We start from the raw sequence: 21,431 nt of genomic DNA, 5'->3' as shown, positions 1-21,431 counted from the left end.
TCAACAATTAGCTAGTGTCACCAGAAATAAGTCGAGGCTCCCCTGGACGCCAACTAGTTAGCATCCCAACTACCAGTATGTGTCAATCGAAGCGCTTGCAAGACCCCGTAGAATTTATAAGGCACACTTCGAAGGAACCACAACCATTATTACATTACTTTAAAAAGAAGCAAGTGTTACATGAACCTATTCAAAACTAAATTGTGATATCAAATCAAATTTTAAATACATCGAGGAGATGTGGGTCGTCTGGAAAATGAATAACTAATGTTCTTACTGATAGAATTTTTTAATGAAAACGTACGACAAAATTTGATTGCTTAGGCTCTTACAAAACACAATTTTTCACTGAAAATTATGTAAACAAACTCCTACTTTTCCACGATAAATAAAATAGTAGGTACTACTGAGCGACCGAGATAATTTAAATTCATATTAAAAAAATTAATTCAGTTTCCCCTTCACGATTTCTTCTGTCGCTACCCAAACAGCATTGCATACTGCTTTGTCCAGAGCTAGCCCGGGCTTGAAGGTGGGTTTCATTTCAAAGAAATACTCCCCAGTAACGCCTTCCACTTCATTGGCGCAGGCTAAATAAATGGCAGTCTGAGCACCCTCCTCAGCTGTCTGAAAAAGAAGAAGTTACAGCGGAATTGTATCAGTTATCTGCGAAAAGCCTTTTTTATTGGATGAAAACCCACCTTTCCCACGAAATATGACAAGTATTCCAACGCTTTTATAAAACACAGACTTTGGTTAATTGTCCTTTTTGGACCAATACTTCTTTTGAATATATCCGTATAAACTATTCCCGGGTGATAGGTATTGCTGGTTACCCCGTACTTCATCAATTTTTCCGCAAATATATCGGATATCATTATCAGGCACAGTTTCGAGTTGGGATAATGATTGAGTCTGGTTTCGGATCCATCTGATTTTAGCTTGTCTAAGGTGAACGAGTGAAAGTAATTGGATGCTGAGCTGGTGAATATTATCCGACCTCCACTTTTCATCAGTAAGCCTGAAACATAAATACATACGTAGGTATATAGCGGAAAATATTAAACCCACAAAAAAAAAGTGGAATATCTGAAAGACAAATCTTTGGTATTGATATGTTTTTGGGGTCGCTGAATCCAAATTCGGTGTCCGTTTCACCCGATTAGCTCTGGGTTAAGGTCATTCAAGGTCAAATGTAGAGAATCAATTGCCAACATCTTAAACCAATATATCTATCGTTTTTGGGATCGCTGAATCCGAATTTGGTATCCGTTTGACCCAACCAGGTTTGGGTTAAGGTCAGTTCAAGGTCAAATGTAGAGAATTAACTGACAACAAAGTAAACCAATATATCTACACGTTTTTGGGGTCGGTGAATCCAATTATTTTATTGTCAAAAGGTCTGAGAAGTGGATCCCTTTTACGTTTTCTCGATTTCAATGGTAAATTCATTAAGCAGCCTAGGTGTTTGTTAGAGGATCACATATTTGTTACTAAAATTAATGAAACGACAAAGCAGCATTGCTATGTTTTAAGGAACTAATAGAAAATTTTCGAGAGTCCAAACTATAAAGAAATAGTATCGAATTTGGTAGAAAACTTTAAAGAACCTAGGCTGCTTAATGAATCTCAAATTACATTTTTTACATTCTCATGTGGATTATTTCCCAGAATATTTGGGTGATTATAATGAGGAGCAAAGGGAAAGATTTCAAAAAGATATTAAGAAGGTAATGAAACGTTGGTACCAAGGCAAATGGGATATAAATAAAATAAATGTTAGCCAATTACTGCTGGTCATTAAAACGAGATTTACCATAGAAATCGAGAAAACGTACCTAAAAGAGATCCACTTCTTTTGACAACAAAATAGTTGGATTCACTGACCCCAAAAACGTATATTTGTATATATTGGTTTACTTTGTGGGCAATTGAATCTCTACATTTGACCTTGAACTGACCTTAATGCAGACCTGATAGGATCAAACGGATACCGGATTTGGATTCACCGACCCCAAAAACGTATAGATATGTAGGTTTATTTTGTTGGCAATAGATTCTCTATATTTGACTTTGAAATGAATTTCAATCAGAGCTAATCGAGTCAAACAGACACGGGATTCGGATTCAGCGACCCCAAAAATATATAGATACCAAGGTCTTCCACTTTTTTGTGTGTGTTATTAACGGAAAAAATGTTGCTCACCTTCCAGTGATTGTGTCAGCAAAAACGCACTGAAGTAGTTCACCTGCATGGTTATGTCCAAACCGTCTTCAGTAACTGACGACACGTTCCTTCCAATCCCTGCGTTATTTATCAATATATCCAGTTTTCCTTCATCTTTTATCACATTATCCGCCAGCTCCCTAACGGACTTGAACGAGGACAGATCTACATATTTATAGACAACGTTTCTGCTTCGGGTTTCTTTGTAAATGTTGTCCAATAAATTTTGGTCTTGTATTTTGTCAGCTACGATAACCCTGCATCCTCTTTGAGCCAATCCCAGGACAATTCGGTACCCAATGCCTGATAATAAATAATTTATGTAAGAAACTGATAGCAACAGAGGTATATTGAAAAAGCTGAACAGAAGCTTCGCGTCGATCAATTTATTCGATACATATCTATCTTCACCCTAATGCCTGCCCTCTCGGCCTGGCGAGCCGGTGAATAATCCCGGTGAGTTTGACGCTTTGCTTATTGGTCCAGTGTATGGCACAAGTGTTTATTCATTTGATTATCGCCACAAAGTTTATGATGTCTAGTGCAAGAAAAAAATTAATAAATACATAAATAAAGAGATGATTAAAGATACATGTTACTTTCGAACTAGTTTCTGGTGATGAGACTGCTTCAAGGTTAAAAACTTGTTTTTTAATAATGTTTTTGCCAATTGACGTCAGTAATTATTTTATAGTTAAACACTAAATGATGTTAACGACAAAAATGAGAATAATATTTTTCAAACAAGTCTCATTTATTAGATATCAATTTATATTGAATACAGCAAAAACAACGCTTCTGTTACAAAAATAGCAAAATAGCAATTACGAGATAGCAGACGGCATTTCTTAAAAATACTTAAATTCAAAACTTAAGTCTGTTTAATACACAAGGTGGACAGTATGTTTTCCATATAAACAAGTTTCTAAAAATATACAGGGTGTCCCTGAAAAGGATGGACAACAGGTTCCTTGGATGAAAATAAGACTATTTAGCCTAACTTACCTATATACAAAAGTGCACGCCTATTGAGATATAGCCTTCTAAATATAGAATAGATAACCTAGTTTTTTTTCAAATAATTTGAAAACTATTTTTCTTAGAAACTTCAAATTTGATACACTTATTTTTTTATGTAAGGGCAAGGTAAATATAGAATTTGGTGAGAATACATATACAGGATGTTCTCTTTCTAGTGCCTGTGCGCCACTGGCTATCCCGTAACTTTTGTGTGTGTGCGCCAATGACGACAGAATTTTTAATTTTTAAAAATAAGCATTAATGCCAATTTTACTCGAAATCCATAAACGATATCAAAATTTTGTAAGAGTCAAAAAATATTCTAAAATAGTGCTTATTTTTAAAAATATAAATTCTGTCGTCATTGACGTACACACAAAAAAATTACGGGATAGCCAGTGGCGCACAGGCACTAGAAAGAGAACATTCTGTATATGTATTATCACCAAATTCTATATTTACATTGCCCTTATATATGTATACCAAATTTGAAGTTTCTAAGAAAAACAGTTTCCAAATTATTTGAAAAAAACTAGGTTGTCTGTTCTATATTTAGAAGGCTATATCTCAGTAGGCGTGCATTTTTGTATATAGGTAAGTTAGGTTAAATAGTCTTATTTTCATCCAAGGAACCTGTTGTCCATCCTTTTCAGGGACACCCTGTATAATTTCAAAGTTAAAGAAAATTTGCAGATAAATTCAGTTTTCTTTTTCCGTGGCTAGCTCGATTTTCAAAAAAGTAATTTAAACAATTGTGTGACATATTCAGATTTCTGCTTTCCCCTGGTTGTCAGTTTGTTATCCTTATTTCAAATTTCAATGTAAAATGTCAAACTAAACAATCGTTCTTATAGCTCAAAATTCATAACCTTTAGAAATAGTCCACAACCGCTCATGCGTAATACAAAATGGGTTGGAAAAATGCCAGTTTACTGCAGAAACAAAACTTAGGTAGAGAAGTGACCTGGAACTTTAAGGTATAAAAATTGTTTAGGGACTAATCCACCCACTGTGTGGCGCTGCTATAGTATTTTTGTTAAATGTAAAGTATATTTGCATGAGGTTTATCTTACTGTAACTTAGCTTGTTTTAGTTAGGCATTTTGCACAGATCTATTTAATATTAAAATATTTAGACTACGAAAAAAAGTTATTCACTATGTTATGGATACATCCATAAGGACACCTTGTAGAAACTTTTAAAAAAATTTAAATGGATCAACGCTAGTCAGTATTTATATTTCAATTATGTAAAAAAAATGATACAAGTATTCTTTAATAATAAAAAAAAGTGTCCAAATTATATAGGAGTTAAATATAAAACAAAAATTTTTTTTGGACGCCCTGTATCTCATGAACGAAGGCGTTGCGGATCCATATTCATATGAACTTTTTATCTTAAAATTAGTCAAAGACTCATCACCCTTTAAAGTTTGTATAAATACTTAAAAAACACCCTGTATAATAGGTTACCTGAATATATTTAAAATATTGGAAACATAAGAGAATTTAACAGAAACTACAAAGCATCCAATATTACAATATTATTATTCGACATTGGAATTCTTAAATTATGAAATGATTATTATAATTCATTCTAATTCTGAATCCTGTTTTTTAATTTCTAAAACTTATTCTTATTTTAGCGAATATTTTTTATCATAAAAAAAAAATGTAAAAACACTTACCCGAGTTCCCTCCTGTTACCAGTGCCGTTTTTCCCACCAAACATACTTTACTTTTACAATCTCTATGCATTAATAAACAAACAATCTTCAAAAGTGCAACGGGTACCACGAGGAGAAATATTAACGCTACGTAAACTGACATTTCTTCTTCAGAAGCGATAGCATACTAACTGCCAAGTCTGCGCGTATATAATCAAATTGAGATAAATAAAATCTTCCACTGATAAGAGTTATTTTGTTGCCACCGTAGTGTACATTCATTTCGTTTTCACAAGGTCGAATAAGCGAACAATTAATTTAATCGAGATTTAATCATGGCATTGCAAATTGAATAATAGTCAAGTCCAAGTCAAGTTTCGCAAATAACGCTTGTTCACTTTGACACTCGGAACCTATACAATCGATTTGAACGTTCTTTCTTTTAAGTTAAGCGACTTTCCGAGAACTGTTTTTTAGTAGTTTTGTATATTTTCCAAACCACAAAACCGCTTCACGAAAGTATTTGTTTATAGTTAAAATTTTTCGAACTTTTAAAATAGCTTCAAAAATTAATTAAAAAAAAAGAAAATGATATTATAACGATTCTGTATGATAGTTAAAGGATTCAAGTATGTGTAAAAAAATTAGCGCCAATTAAAATGCCTAACTTTAACCCCAGCATTGACGAAAAAAAATAACATTTCGCTCTGAAATTTAGTAACACATTGTTTCATACCAAAACTATCAGACCAATTTGGATCGGATTTTGGAATTTCGTTTTGTAATACTTTAAAGTATTTACGTTTTATAGTAGAATTGGACAATTTCTTACTTGTCAGTCGAACGCAGTCAAAATTACTTCGATTTTCATCACTTTACATCTTATAACAAATTTCATAGCAAACAATTTCATCAGTAATAGTTTTTCTGTAAACTGCGTATTTAAAAAGGTATATTGGAAAATGTGGAAAAAACACGTAATTTTTGAGTATTTTTGCAGTTTTTAATTTTTCTTTCAAATAGCACAAGTTTTTTTCTTGGAGCAAATTTATATTTTAATTGTACATATTATTTTCGACGAGATTTTTACTAATATCTAATCTACGTCAAGCAACTGCCATATCTCGAAGGTTTTGAGCTTAATTCTCTTGGACTATAATCCGTAATTCAGGATTTGTTGGTGAATGGCTTTTATTTGTGCGGCATTTTAAATAATATGGGGAGATTACGTATACGTTTCGCAGTGATATGAAACTTGAATTTATTAATATTATCATTCTTCATCTAGGTTACAGAAAAAGTCTAGTATTGTTTAAATAGAAAAATAGATACGAAGTTGGGAGACAGGGAATTTTATTTGAGGTGCTTACTTAATCACACAAGAATTTTTACTAATGGTTTTTAATTCAAATAAATATTCATAAATACAAAACTCTTCCATATACATCGACAATGATCAAAACAAATATTAGTTACTTCGTTCCTATATTTTTTCGTCCGATTTTGAAGATTAAAGAGCTAACTTCTACGTACAATTATGTGCATACATTATGGGCATTGGTATCTTCAAATCTAGCTGTAATCTTGTGCAATACTAAAACAATTTAAGAGAAGAAAAACAGTAAGAATTGGCGATGAAAGACATCTAGAAATTGAACAGATTCGTTCAATCAAACCAATCAGCAAAATCGACAAATAAGTGAAAAAATAAGGCTTTTTTTTCATTTTTGAATCGACAAAACCGGATCGATAAAAAACTTCTGTGGTACCTCATTATACTGTGACATTAGGAGACTGATATTTTAAATATTTAAATAGATACAATGAAATATATTTACAATTATTATACATGACATCTACTTTAATTTAAGAAAGTATATACAGTGACCAAGGTTAGTGCAGAAAGAGGAAAAATTTGTGTAAAAAATTTTACAGAAAGATGTTGATATAAATTGGGTAATATAAGAATTTTAATTTTTAGATAAATCGTCCATGTTGATTGCTTCGAAACAGAAAGTATTTAATTTTTATTGGTTTTTTAGTTAAATTTTTTATTACGTTCAGAGATTGGAAGAAATAAAACAAACAAAGATACGCGACAGCTGCCTATTTTCTACGCTCAAATGGAGGTATCATTCTTAAAAAATAAATAAACTGGTACACTGAGGAAAATATCTTTTAGTCATAGGTACAAATTGCTTCATCCTAACAAATTATCTGCTTAAATAGCCTTCAGAAATCATTAATACAATTTGGATAGACTATTTTCTGAATAATTATTTAACAACTTGTCCTAGAAGTTCAAAGTCAAGTAAAAATAACATTCCTAAACATGGACATGCCGTATATAATTTCACCAGAAATATTTAATATACAGAATGGATATATTACAATCTATTATTTTACGTGTGAGTCCCTGCTTTGATCGTTGTCTTCTTAGTCTGCGACCCTGAGGGCGTAGTTACTGCCAAAGCAACCTAAAAAGAGTGGTACTTAATAAAACAAACACTTTTCCTTGTGTAGAAACATAAAATATAAGAAAACAACAACTGTATTGTGATGAAGATCACGATTTCCCACGAAATAGTAACCCCATATATGTAACAGTGTTACCATTTCTCCCATGTGAAAAACTTCTGTTTATCTAGCCTACATCAAAAGTTATTCAAGCATGTGTTGTTTTCTTTCCAGAATAATAAGTGTTCTAGCTTACGTATTTTTAAATCGTCTATCAATAATCAATGATGCGACAATTACAATGTCAACGCAGTTCAAAGGTACTCTTATTTTTTTATTCTATACTGAGTGACTCATACGAAACAAATAACATCCTCGAGGTAAAAAACCATGAGAGTTATTAAAGTTTTTAGTTCTATGGAAAACTTTAAGCTTATCTCTTAATTGTCAGGGTTGGTCCTATCGGAGTAATTCTGAAGTCGTTGTGTAGGTTGGACCTCTATGCGTCAAATAGAAGAGGTCTGAGTATTCAACGATTAGGCGTGTATCAAAGAGGAGGAGGAAAATAGTGAACTTCTAGATTTCGTAGTATAATTTAATTGAATTTGATACTTACCCGAGAATGCCCGAGAATAGTCTCTACTGTAGAATTTGGTGGGGGCGTATAAGCAGAAATATCCATTAGACCAAATAGAGGGTGTCTTGACGATGGTCTCTTCGTCGTCGCTTGAAGATCGTTTACTAAAACAAAAACAAATATTTTGAAATCTGATACTGTTTAGAATTTATTTATTCATAGTAAAATTTGAAGGAAAACTAACGACTGCATTAAACTGGGCAAATATTTATATTATTAAACAAAAATCTACTTACTCAAATGAGGCCACTCGCTGTAGACGATCTTCACGGCGCCTGTGCCATCTCTCTTTAACTTCTCCCTGCTCGTTTTGTTCTGTGGTTCCACCCTAATAGAGAACTTATGTGAATCGTACGTAGATCCATTGTTAACCTTCCCTTTTTCGATTCTAGGCGCGCTGCTCCAGGCCGTCGCTGGAGTCGACGTATAGAAGCTGTAGGTCTGGGGAGTTACTATATAAACTTTCTCCTTAGACTGCCGTGAGATTGTAATATGTGACACGTTCCATGGGGCCTTGCTCGATAGTTTTGTTGTTGGTGATGTCGTTGTTGTATATTTCTCAGTAGTCGTTTCAGCTGGTATGACCAGGTTTGAGTCTATGTCAACGTTAGCATCAACTATATCTACTTGCGTGGTTTCCGCAAAGCTATAGTCTAACAGGCTTTTAAAAGTTGTTGTTTCTAGGTACGTGTTAGGTGCTTCAGTAGTAAAATATTCACTAGGTATTTCTTTAGGTGTCGAAAACCTTTCTTTTTGAGCGTTTAAGGAATAAGCTTCTTGCGTCCAATCGTCGATATGCTTTTGGAAAGAAATTATATCGAATGGAAGCTGCTCTGTTCTTTTACTTAACAATTCTTTGATGTTGTACACCGCAGTGGTAGCCTTAGGAACCGCTGTTGGTGTCACAGGTTTTACTTCGACTGAACTGTACTTGGACCAAACTGATAATTGGGCAGTTTCGGGAGGTGTGAACACTGGTAAGAGGGTGGTGTAAGCTCCATTGTAACTTGGAATCTGAGAGAAAGGTTGACTCTTCCAGTCTTTTTCAAAGAACCCAGGCTGTTTGTTGGTTACATACGGAACTATTATTTGTAAAAGTTTCGGTTTCTTAGTAGTCGTCGAGTCACGTGACGCTTCAGCTGGATTAGTAGGAACTTTGAGACTAGACATAGTTACGCCAAAGGTTGGCGTCCAGCTTCCATAATCCAGAGGAGGCATGGTGAAGTTATTATTTATAGCTATGTAGTCGCTTTTTTTAAAGGCGCTTGAAGTCTGTGACGATGCTTTATCAAGTAAAAGTGACTTTATAATATTTGTACCGCTGACAGGGCCAAAATTTAAATTTTGTGTCCCTGTTTCTTTGCCGTTACTACGTTTAATGTTAATTTCGTTGGAGTTAACAAAAGTGTCGTTGTTACTACTTGCCTCTGCGTGGACGTCTTCGACTACGATAGGGTTTTCGCTCAATTTCGAAGAGATTACAGCGTTTTGTAATTTCTCATTAATATTGCTGTATGGTTTCTGTTCTTTATTGCTCCTAACATAGTTCCCTTCTTGATTATCGTAAGACTGGTGGTTAATATCATCTCCAGAATAAAGAGTGTTTGAATCTACTGGTATGAATCCTTCATTATTAACAACTTCATCAGGCTTATCATTTTCTTCGTAAGTATCGCCTTTGATGGACAACTCAATTAAAGGAGATTGGATAACGTTGATGGGATGTTCGATTGCAGCTAGATAATCAGCAATTTTTACACTTTCCTGTATCTTAACCTCAGTATTATCAGTCTGTGGGCTCTGGATTAAATTCTGATTGAAATCTCCGAACTTGCGGAACGGGAGCACTGGGAATGAACTTAAATTTGGCAGAGGAATGGGTTTTTCTATGTATTCCTTTTTTTCATTCGACAACGACAGCTGCTCAGGGGGAGAGAAATATTTTAAGGCATCGCCAGTTACGGGAGCGCCATAACTATCAGATGGTGCAATTGGACCACCGAAATCGGTTGCCACCTCACCTTGGTAGTTTACGCTAGACAGATCGGAAATTGGTGGTGGAGGAGGGGCAATGTCCTGTGAGACTGGTCTGAGGTACGTTGTTGCCGGTGGAGGTTGGTCAAAGTATTGGTTGTTGTATCCAAATTGAGGCGGAACTGGACTGTAAATAGGTTTAGGTTTCAGAGAGGGCGCTCCATACACTAGTTTGGGTGGTGGTGGCGCACCATACACTGGTTTGGGTGGTGGTGGCGCACCATACACTGGTTTGGGTGGTGGTGGCGCACCATACACTGGTTTGGGTGGTGGTGGTGCACCATACACTGGTTTGTTTGCTGGTGGTGGTCCGTACATTGGCTTTGGTGGTCCATATATCAGCGATGGTACCCTGTAGTTAATTGGAGGTGGTACCATGTAGTCCACTATAACAATCTCGTCATTGCTAGCATAAGTTTGACTGGGCCGCTTTGCTAGGCCAAAATTATTTCTGGTACCTTTCAATTTGAACTGAGGTGGTGGACCGTACTGCACAACCGGGGGATTATACGAGGGTGGGGGAGGGTGTAAGGTTTCAAATACACTAAAATCGCTAGACGAGTGTTCAAAGTTTTTGATGGGGGGCACGAAGTTTATAACAGTTTTTTCACCTACACTAGAAGCAATAGGAATCCAAGGTTCCCGATTGCAGGAGTTACAGTCTTTGTCTATATGGCTTTGGCTTGAAGAGGTGGGTAAGTACTGGTACCCGGTGAAGTCACGTCTTTCTTCTGCGGGTTTGGCAAATGGAAATATCCACGTGACCAGGTTTGACATGAAGGATCGTTGGTCGCCTTCTTGAGAGTAGGGTTGAGATTTTTGTAAAGTTACTTTATCGGGTGGGTCCCATTTCTTGCTAATATTACCCTCGGCGGATCTTACAGTTTCTTGAGATGTGGCGTAGAAAGTGTAGAAAGTCAACGTGGCCAATGTGAGGTAAAGTAGCTGCAAAAAAATCAGTAAGGATTACAAAACAAAAACTATGTTTGTAGTAAAAATTGTTCTACTATTTCAACATCCTGTATATATATTTCAATTAAATGTCATCGTATAATTGCAGATTGCAGAAAAAATCTTCATAAAAAAAAGATACAAGACTAAATGAAGAGATAAAAAATGTGACTCTCGTTTTCGCCTCACTTTCTATTTCCGATGTAAACATAAACTTCGAAACCGAAATTGAAATTCCTGCATGGTACCGTTTCAAAATAAACACAATTTAAATTTACGATCAAGGTATCGCGTTGAATCCAGAAACGGATTTTATACAAACAAAACCAGACATTAATTATTCGTATCAAAAATCTGTTACTGCAATAAATTAACCCAAGTTTGACCTACTGAGCAACTCTTTCACAACATATTGTGGATGGACATCGATTTATGATAGCAAAGAAAGTTTAAATAATCATAGTACTTTTTATGTACTTACAAAAAGAGTGTCAAGAAAAGAAATTTCCCTGGTGACGAGACCACATCAAAGAATAAGAGTTCAAATGTTCGTCTACATTTCCTGGTCATATTGTTCAGGTGCGTGAGGTACGCAGGAAGCCAAATCGTGGGAAAGAAATAAACGTAAAAGTGAAATTGTGCTAGTACGGATGGAGTCTAAACGAAAGTGATTTTCCAACGATTTACACATTAACGTTATCAGGGTTTCGTGTTTAGCGTTATATGATCATTAAGCAATTAAATATGCTAACTGATTCCTCAAACAAAACCGAACCGCTAATATATCGATTATATAAAAATGAGTACAATTTTTCTGAAACAGTCCAAGGAATATATATCTTTCTTGTCATATAAATCTAATCTATGACAAAAAAAAACACAGCATACGGAAAATAGCAGTTTCCAAGGTTGTCGACATTTTGATCTCAATTACCCGTTTTAATCTCAAAGTTGTAGGTACCCAAAGAAACCCCCAAAAGCTCAAACTGCTGTGATTTTTCTCTTATTGTGATCCGAAGTTTTGAAATTGTCTCTGCTAAAAATGCTAAAATAGGATAAATTTTGCGTCTTTTATTCATTTTTTTTTTAAATTGAAAATGTTTTTTCCCAAAAATTCATATTTTTATTCATCAGAAAACGTTAAATATAGACATCATCTGAACTTACTAGATTACATATGCGATACATTCGATAAACTTTATTTGAAATGTTTTTTATTTAGTTAAAATTATTAAACACGGGTTTTTATGTAGGATTTTAGTGTTCCTCCGCAAAAGTGTGTTAATGGTAGAGATAAATTACACGAATTAAGTAATATTATCTTAATTACCTTTGTTACTATAATTCGTTCTAAAGATTACACATAAATAACAGCTAAATGATAGAGTGGAAAGGCGCAGACCATTATAATTTATGAAATATACCGTTTACAATTTTTCCCTCTTTGTCGTTCTGGTGTAGTATCTTTTATAACAAAGCGGTACATACAGATATTCATAATATGAAGGATAGAGTTAAAAAAGATGACGTTAAACATACTTACTCGTATTATGTCAATGTGTCAATGCTCCGTAAAGTGTAAATAGGTATTTGCAATAAGAACAATAGATTCTGAAATGCAGGTATCGCTAATAGAGAGAAATTTGAGTAAAAGTTGAAGTGTACGCATAAAATGAAACAGCATGGGAAAAATTCCCACAATTAAATTTCAACTTTGTATTCTTTGTTTCTATTTCGCGTCTGCCAACAGGCTAAAAACGATGTTTACGTGAAAAATCAAATTTACTATAACAATTACACCAGTTTTTACAATCTATAAATTTGATTATTCAATGGATTGGTTAACAGAGACAAAAAGCTGCAAGTCATTCTAGATATTTCAAATGAAAATTGAATGTCATATAGAATTATCCTTCACTTTTAAATGGTCTAGTTGTGTTCACATATTTCTGCTTTTTATTTTATATTGAGCTCAGTTTGTAAAAACAATTGTGTTGATTGGACAATATTTCAACACAGAAAAGCTAGATTATAACATGCTAAAATAAAATATTTAAACGTTTGAAACATTTAACTTACCTTGTATCTAATCATGATTCGATTGTGAGAAGGAACTACAGATTTTCCATCATAAGTATCCACAGTCGATCATATCTCTGGCCAGTAAGTAATGGATACCTGTAAATATAATAATTAATTATGTACGTAAAAAGGTCGTACACCTAATTAGTGTACACATAATTGTGCTTTAATGTACGTTTTTATAAATGTGCAATACTAATTGCAGAAATAGTACTGCTGCTGTAACTTTTGTACGATGATATTTAATTTATTCTCTTGATTACTTGCTGTGGAAGGGTTATTATGCGTACCTAGAGGAAGGTTGTACCTAATTTTACGTTATGTCATCTCGGAAATATTTTGCAAACTTCAGTTAGAGAGTGAATTTATGGCATACGGGTAAATGTACCTACATAGGGGATATATCTAACACGCCGTTTCCTCATTTCAAAAAGTATTATTTAAAATAAAAACAAGTAGAGGATGAATGTTGAGTTTATAGACTTCTGTGTTATATTTTTTTAGGATAATTATAACAATTTTCTTTGATTTTTATCAGATGAGTATATGTATGTATATTCTTTAATGCTAAATATTTAACTCAAAAATAAAGCAATTCCATAAACAAGATATCAGAGTGGCTTCAGAGAACATATATAATTTTATTTGAAATGGAAGAAAATTAAAATTAATGTATTTAAATAATAACATGCTAGTAAAAAATGCAATGCACTAATTAAGAATTAATTAAACATAAAAAAACATATGCACAAGCTTCTAAAATATGTATACGCATGTTACAAAGACATTGAAAATAGATAGTGTAGTAGTTTATAGTGCAAAATACAAAATTGGACTAATATCGTTAAAGATGCTTTAACAATTTGAAGCATGCTCTCTGATGTAAGGATATTACTAACACACTATATTTGAAGCAAACTTTAACATAAAGGACAATTGAAAGGATAAAAAGGGCAAGTATACAAGGTGTTTTAGCACTTTAATTAATTAATGACTTAGTTTATAAAATAATGCCATTATATTTGATGATACGTGTATAGTGCTTGTATCTACGCTGTTTAGAAAAGTTAAAAAATAAATAAAAAATGTATACAAAATAGTTTGTAATGAAATATCAGTAAATTTCAAAATGCCTTTGATCGAATTTATCTCGGTTCAAAAAGAAGATACAGGGCGTCAAAGCTACAACTTGTATATTGATTTTTTGCTCTAACTGGTGATTTTGGAAATATAGATCAGAAAATTGATAAAGAAGAATGTTTTGTGTGAAAAACAATCGATATATAGAATATTTTAATCTTAATATTTCATGAATCTTCCAATCAATATTTTCAAAACTACTTAGAACAAAAACCAAAACAAAAATAAAATTGTATACTGTATTTCTCTTAAGTGAACATTTGAATTAAGCTTAGATAAATCTCAAGTTTAGATAAATCTTTTTACCCATTGTTTTTTTAATAACGTACAGCCGCCAAAGAGCGCCATAAAAAATTGTAGTGTTGGTCCAACGTCTTTTTCAATCTGTACGTTATAAACAGCTAACATTAAAGCAAAAAAAATTTTTTTTCATGTCTCATTAAAGTTTGTCGTTTAAATCCGAAACAATTCACTGGAAATTTGTTCCTATTATTAATTTAAGAACAACAGCACCATGTCGCGATGACAATTATTACAATTATTATTTAAACGAATTGACAGTTAAAGTCTAAAATCATGTTATTGCAATCAAATATTTAATGTATTTTTTAATAGACATTAATTATTTTCGCCCCCACGTTTTTTTTTTCAGTATTTATTCCATTTACCACAACATCAATGTAATTTAAACACCCTGTACGATCGATAATCATCACAATACTCACCATAGATATTTGTCGACGCACTCTACATATCACCCATGCGAACCTCAATAACTTTTTTTACACTGGTACGCCGAAATCGAACACCCAATCGATAGGCCTAGTCAAAATGTCCATAAATCCATCCGACACTGTGTGTTTAGGAGAAAGCACCGCGCCGAGAAGTGAAATGGCTGTTATGACCGTGTTATACCGACTCTCCGGCAGTCAAATAACCGAAGAAGAGGTCTTAAGGTGTTATATACCAGTGACCCATATAGGGGCGCGCTACCTTTTTTACCCGCACAGGTGAATCGTGGGCAAACGCCGTCCAAACTCACTTTCAACCTGGCTTGTTTTGTATTTGTAGTCCGGCCCAGACGCGATATGGTTCGTGATAGGCGTTAAATGTTTGGTAGTTTGTTTTAGGAGTTATGGGTTCAAATGTAGTTTTTTCACTTAAGGTCAGATAAAACTAGGAATGTTTGATTATATATGTTTTTCGATAGGTACTTACTTAACATACCTCTGTATATATAGGGCGTAGGTGTCGAAACTGTGAAATAACGACGTACAAAATGAAAATAATAGTAAAAATAAGAAATGAGAAAAAAAAATTTTCTATGTGTATTTAATTTAAGTAAACTGGAAACGAAAATCTGTTTTCTCCATCAATTCCAAATTTTGAACATTTATACAGGGCCAATCCTAGCGGGGAGCAAACGCTTTGTTCTCCATTGCCAACTATGTAAACACAACAATAGCAGCAAATTTTACTTAGCAAATCATTCATGGCCATCAATAATTAATTATTAATTCAAACAAAAACTTCAAAACTAATTTTTTTCATTTTAATTAACTGGAAATGCCCATTGTAATCGCCTACTCAACTATATTACATAAATATTCCTTGTCCTTTAGCGCTTTAAGGTGTTAGGCCAGGAAAATAAGTTAGGAAATCACCATTTCGCGACTTTTTGTTTCGGCAAGCAGAATTTATCACTACAGATGCTAAATATTATGTACAATAACATACTAGTTTCCACAGTCATAAAAATGGGGGGAAGATTGTTTCGTAAATTCACGTTTTTCGCTTATAACTTTTTTCCGTTCATTTCCACAAGAAAACAGTAAAGTACTTTTTTTCGTCTTCAAAAGACCTACAAAATTAGCCCTCGAGCGTCAAAAAATATTGATTAGATCAAAAATTATAAACAGAAGAAGTTTATTTATGACTTTTGAACTAAACATTTATAAACGGCGTTATCATTATCACTGTCTAATAACTCACACGAAATCTGGAATCGGTAAGTTGAATATATTACAAGTTATGACCTAATAAACAAATTAACTAATTATTAGTCTGGACGATCCCGAGGATCTTCCACAATCGCACTGATTGTTTTCATGGTAGATTTCATAATAGTACATTGAAATCTGTCATTTCCTTTTTTAAATTAGCCTTAAGGCTAGAAAATAAAAAAAAATCCAGGTTGCAAATTTGAAATTAAAAAAAAATGATAGATTTCATTGTATTATTATGAAATCTACCATGAAAAAAATCAGTGCGATTGTGGAAAATATTAAACTAAATAACTACTAAAGTAAACTATTCAACTTACCGATTCCAGATTTCGTGCGAGTTATTAGACAGTGACAAGGAATGAGAGGATGCGATGCCAAAACGTTCTGGTAATAATAACACACTTTATAAATGTTTAATTAAAAAGTCATAAATAAACTTCTTCTGTTTACAACTTTTGATCTAATCAATATTTCTCGCTCGAGGGCTAGTTTTGTAGGACTTTTGAAGACGAAAAAAAAGTGCTTTACTGTTTTCTCGTGGAAATGAACGGAAAAAAGTTATAAGCAAAAATGTGATTTTACGTAAAAATTATACAATTAACCACCCTGTAAACAATCTTCCCCCCGTTTATGACTGTGGAAACTAATATATTATTGTACATAATATTTAGCATCTATAGTGATAAATTCAGCTTGCCGAAACAAAAAGTCGCGTCCTACTCCATATTTCCTGGCCTATGTACATAAAAGGACTTTTAATTATCGTTACGCAACCAAAAAATGCAAGTTAATTGGCATATCTCATAAAAACGACAATTAAAGCATCAATTAGCGACCTAGTCGCAAGCCAGGTTAAATTACCAAACAAACGCGGCTAAATTCCATTCAAATGAGTGAAATTCATACTCGCTGCGTTTTGTTTAACTCAATTTCTAGGCGCGTTACTTGAAATGCACCGTACAAATATTTATTACTTTAGAAAATGAATGGGCTACAAAGTGTGAATATCAAATTGGTCATTTCGTATGTGACTACAATATAATAAAAATTGGAAATCGCTTTTAAGTAACATTTCTCTTTTGTTGTTCGTTGCACAATAGACTGCTTTACTTATAGGCAAACGCTTACATTAATATTAATTCAAAAGAAAAACAGTCCCATTATTAACAAAAATGTTTACTAAGAATCAAAAAACAAATCATAGCTTCGTAAAAAAAATAAATATTCTGTGACATGTCGATATCAAGACTTAAATTAAATTATTTTACTTATATGTTAAGTTTTTAAGGTTACAAAGTTTGAATTTTTTTGTATTTTTCGTTGGGTGTAGAAATCTTCATGTCTTCGTAGATTTCTGGTATATCGGCACTGCTTCCTTTGGCAGACTCATGTTCTTTAAACCTAAAAGAAGTAAGGATTTGTTTTATCGCATTTTTTATGTTCTGTTTTATTTTGTTTCTCTTCACTAGCTACCATCAATTTCAACTATATTTTGACTGAATTTTACTATTCATTCTATATAACTGTTTTTATTTTACTTCACAAAATATATGTACAGACTGCAAAAACTTTAATAATGAAGTAACATAAACCTAGATTTGATAGTCTAACAATTGTTATTATCAAGTACAATATTTACAAAAATTTTAATATCAAAATGTAAACATAATATTTAATTTTTTGATTTCGCGACTTTTTTCTGTTTCCTAACATCCTATCTTACCCGTACGAGGCTTTCTCTGATCCCTTAAATAACTTTATTCCACACATATCTTGAATAAATTTTTGATAACACTAACAGCCTAACAAGTCACAAACACTGTATTGTTCTGAGTAGGCCGCTTCGGAAGATAACAATAAAAATGTTTTAAGTATACAAAACTATCTTGTGTACCTAGCAATACCGTAACCCTGTCATAAAATATGCATCATCGCAAATAAATATTGCCAGCGCCAAAAATAATTCGACATTTTGAGTCACCTGGCAGTATCTACTAAAATATTAGTAGGCCTGTAAAATTAGAGCTGGTTAATATCCTGATGTATTGCATGTCATACGTGAAATATAACTGCATATGAAAATACCGTTTTCCTATGCCTATTTATCGGATAAAAATACTGTAATCTAGTGCTAATGTCATCATCAATTGATAAAAATTCTTTCAAATAACTCGTTAATATGCTCCCGATGATGTAAACTTGGTTAGCCAAACGCAATTAAGTGCGTGTTGGTACCTTATTATCTATTAATTCCCGTGTGTTAAACTGTTAAACAAATTCTTCATATTGGTGGTCATTAAACTAATTACCTATATTAAAACGCATCTAACAATAAGAGCAAGAATTTTGTTTAAAATTTAACTCATTTTAAGAAATTGAATACAATTTGACGGTTTTTAATTTATTGCCCGATTTATTCAAGGTCAAGATCACAATGTCAGGGATTTTATAATAAATATGGATACTTGTTCCATCTGTTGGCCAATATACCTTCACATATTTCGTCGATAGATGACAGCTCTAATAAATCTGAACTTTAATGTTTACTTTTTATTTATTGTATAGTATTTACTGACAGATAACAGATGTCACACCAAACCAAAAGAGAAACTGCCGTAGAATAACATAAAAAGTTAGTTTATAAATATACTAGTGTTATTAAGAAAAATATTAAAATTGGACTATTTATTTAATTCTTGTCACCATTATTTGTATTTGATTTGGTAATTGCTTAAAGGAACAAACCAACCAATTCTTTTGATAACATTAATGTTAAGGTGTAAGGTGACTGATTAGAAAAAGACTATGATGGGAGATTGTGGTATTTTTTTAGATAAGTGTTAAAAAACTCCAAGTATTTTTTAATTTAAATTAAGGAGGATAATGGAAATGGATGGAAATATAATATGCCGCCTTTGTTTAGACGTGGTTCCCACAGGATATACGATTTTCAAAGAAAATATTCAAAACACAATAAAAGTTCTAACCTCAATAGAAGTAAATATACTATTAAATATATATAAATCTTTAATGCAACTATTACCTTTTAGGTGTCTGTGAATGACAACCTGCCAAAACTGTCTTGTTCAAAGTGTATTTTCAATTTGTATTTCATTGAAAATATGAGGAATGTTATTCTTAAATCCGATGAAAAGCTTAGGACCATAATTAATAGGGATGGAAGTTTAAATGAACTTTTAAAAACCAGGCCGGTGATACAACTGCTTGAAGGTGAAAACTGCACTAACGTAGAGGATTTAAATTTTAACCACATAGAAATTAAAGAAGAAATATTCAGTCCAGCAAATTCGTCTACCGATATTCCTGATAGTGACGCTTCTGGACATTGTGATAATAGTGGAATTAATTCATCTGAAGAAGTACCAGAAAAGACTTTTATCGAGGATGTACTCGATGAAAACGATATAAAAAAGATAATATACAGGAAGGACAATAATAAACCTTACTTATACCACTGCAATGTGTGCAATGTAGACTTCCGGGGAAACGTGCTATACATGAGACATAAAGGCAAGCACATAAAGAAGACTTGTGAGATTTGTGGCGTGACGACTAGGCAGGACAATTTCAATAAACACATGACGAAACATAAATTGGGACAACAGATTTGTGATATATGCGGCAGTATCCATAAAAGCTTGGAAGGTCTGAGGACGCATTTATTTCATTTTCACAATGCGAAGAAAAAGCCTTATACTTGCGGGGAGTGTGGGGAATCGTTTAAATACAGTCACCGATTAACATATCACAAACGGAAAATCCATACAGGTATGTAGAAAAGACTAGTTAGAAAACGCAAATTGAGGTTATGTTTCTAGTTTGGCTTGTTTTCTTTTGCTTTTGCTATTTTAAAAGGCTATATGTTTCAGGTTTTCGTCCACACCAGTGCGACACATGCGGGAAGCGGTTTTTCGACCTGGGCACGATGAAAAAACACGTAAAGTTGATCCACCTGAAATTACGCGAGTACCACTGCAAATACTGCCAAAAAGATTATTCGTCACAGTACGCTCTGAAGGTACACACGCGACAGCACACAGACGAGACCCCGTACATATGTGAAATATGTACCGAAGGGTTCCGGCAGTTGGTTTCTTTGAAGACTCACATGGCGAAACACGAAAGGACGTCAACTAGGAAGAGTGAAGTCGAACGTCGAGAGGCGGAAGAGGTTAAGATTGAAACGGTTGGCCTAAGTTAAACTTGAGGGTAGGATAAGCTTTACAAGATTATTGTATAAAGGTGTGATTTATATTAATTTGTTAATTGATACTTAATTGTTACGTACTTTTTGGGAAATATAATAGACATTACAGAAAGACGTTGTTGTTAGTATTGTGTGGAATGCTAAATTTTTGTAAAATATTCCTTTGCGTACCATTCGTTCATCCTTAAATCAAATTTTTTCAACGCCCAGATTTAATGTTAAAATTTTTCCAAACACTAGTAGTTTTCAGTATTAAAATCTACAGATGTTAATGCATCTGCCTTTTTTAACATAAATTTGAATTAGGTTAGAACGATCAAATACTCCGAAAAAGTATTAACTAACTACTAACCTATTAAATCAAAAATGATCTTATCTCCTAGATCCCTAGATCAGATAAATGGAAAACGCCTATTAATTCTAACCTAGTTTTACAGCTCAGCCGCCGGGAGCGCTGTAATAAAATGCCGTGTTTGATTTAAATTAAATTTAAATCGACAATTTAATTTTTATTATAGTGACTGTGACAAGATGTTGGATGCTTGGATGTGCAGATACTTTTGTTCAAGACACCGTTCTCCAATAAAAGGTAAGCAGTTCTTCAAATAATAGTTGAGTTTCACTATCTTTTTAAGTAATAAGGTTATGTTTTTAATTAACTAAATTAAATCGGTATTTTGTTCTTTATTTAATTTGAAATCGGCTAGATATCACTGCGGTTTCATGCATATAGATGTTTATAAAAATTCACTCGGGTGCTTGGATTTATAAAATTGTCAAACCGCCAATTTGGAGAAAACAAAAGCGTTAATTAATTGTAGTAGTATTCAGTGTTGCTTGTCGAGAGCTATGAGTATGCATTTTTCAATTATTCATATTCAAGTAACCCGTGATACTTGTATATTATTTTAAATTACATCATACTTTAATTAATTTGATTTCGTATCATGTTGTAAATCAAATTCGTGCCGTTCAAACATCAA

General features: G+C 33.2%; 3 protein-coding genes across 3 annotated transcripts; 1 reads left to right on the top strand and 2 right to left on the bottom strand.

Moving 5' to 3' along the window:
• Positions 1 to 270: 270 nt before the first annotated feature.
• LOC108910329 (retinol dehydrogenase 14-like) lies at positions 271 to 5,137 on the bottom strand. The gene is made up of 4 exons (XM_018714898.1): positions 4,935 to 5,137; positions 2,207 to 2,530; positions 702 to 1,021; positions 271 to 627 (listed from the first exon to the last, which is right to left on the bottom strand). Exons 1-4 carry the CDS (start codon positions 5,074 to 5,076, stop codon positions 445 to 447), a joined length of 969 nt encoding a protein of 322 aa, XP_018570414.1. The 5' UTR covers positions 5,077 to 5,137; the 3' UTR covers positions 271 to 444.
• Positions 5,138 to 6,318: 1,181 nt separating this feature from the next.
• Positions 6,319 to 15,027, bottom strand: LOC108910288. Its single transcript, XM_018714851.1, has 5 exons — positions 14,940 to 15,027; positions 13,072 to 13,170; positions 8,244 to 10,986; positions 7,987 to 8,111; positions 6,319 to 7,390 (listed from the first exon to the last, which is right to left on the bottom strand). Exons 2-5 carry the CDS (start codon positions 13,084 to 13,086, stop codon positions 7,316 to 7,318), a joined length of 2,958 nt encoding a protein of 985 aa, XP_018570367.1. The 5' UTR covers positions 13,087 to 13,170; positions 14,940 to 15,027; the 3' UTR covers positions 6,319 to 7,315.
• A 3,841-nt stretch (positions 15,028 to 18,868) lies between these two features.
• On the top strand, positions 18,869 to 20,560 carry LOC108910304 (myoneurin-like). The gene is made up of 3 exons (XM_018714869.1): positions 18,869 to 19,217; positions 19,271 to 20,009; positions 20,111 to 20,560. Exons 1-3 carry the CDS (start codon positions 19,104 to 19,106, stop codon positions 20,440 to 20,442), a joined length of 1,185 nt encoding a protein of 394 aa, XP_018570385.1. The 5' UTR covers positions 18,869 to 19,103; the 3' UTR covers positions 20,443 to 20,560.
• Positions 20,561 to 21,431: the final 871 nt, after the last annotated feature.

This window comes from Anoplophora glabripennis, unplaced genomic scaffold, assembly GCF_000390285.2.
Source record: "Anoplophora glabripennis isolate ALB-LARVAE unplaced genomic scaffold, Agla_2.0 scaffold86, whole genome shotgun sequence".
Lineage (NCBI taxonomy): Eukaryota > Metazoa > Arthropoda > Insecta > Coleoptera > Cerambycidae > Anoplophora > Anoplophora glabripennis.
This window is presented reverse-complemented; position numbering and strand designations above follow the sequence as displayed.

Coding starts and splice junctions, on each gene's coding strand:
- LOC108910329 (XM_018714898.1), bottom strand. CDS start 5,076: ATGTCAGTTTACGTAGCGTTAATATTTCTCCTCGTGGTACCCGTTGCA. Junction 2,531..4,934: donor GGTAACAGGAGGGAACTCGG/GTAAGTGTTTTT, acceptor ATTTATTATCAG/GCATTGGGTACCGAATTGTC. Junction 1,022..2,206: donor GCTGACACAATCACTGGAAG/GTGAGCAACATT, acceptor TTTATGTTTCAG/GCTTACTGATGAAAAGTGGA.
- LOC108910288 (XM_018714851.1), bottom strand. Junction 8,112..8,243: donor CAGCGAGTGGCCTCATTTGA/GTAAGTAGATTT, acceptor TTTTTGTTTTAG/TAAACGATCTTCAAGCGACG. Junction 7,391..7,986: donor CTATTCTCGGGCATTCTCGG/GTAAGTATCAAA, acceptor CACTCTTTTTAG/GTTGCTTTGGCAGTAACTAC.
- LOC108910304 (XM_018714869.1), top strand. CDS start 19,104: ATGGAAATGGATGGAAATATAATATGCCGCCTTTGTTTAGACGTGGTT. Junction 19,218..19,270: donor AAGTTCTAACCTCAATAGAA/GTAAATATACTA, acceptor ATTACCTTTTAG/GTGTCTGTGAATGACAACCT. Junction 20,010..20,110: donor CAAACGGAAAATCCATACAG/GTATGTAGAAAA, acceptor TATATGTTTCAG/GTTTTCGTCCACACCAGTGC.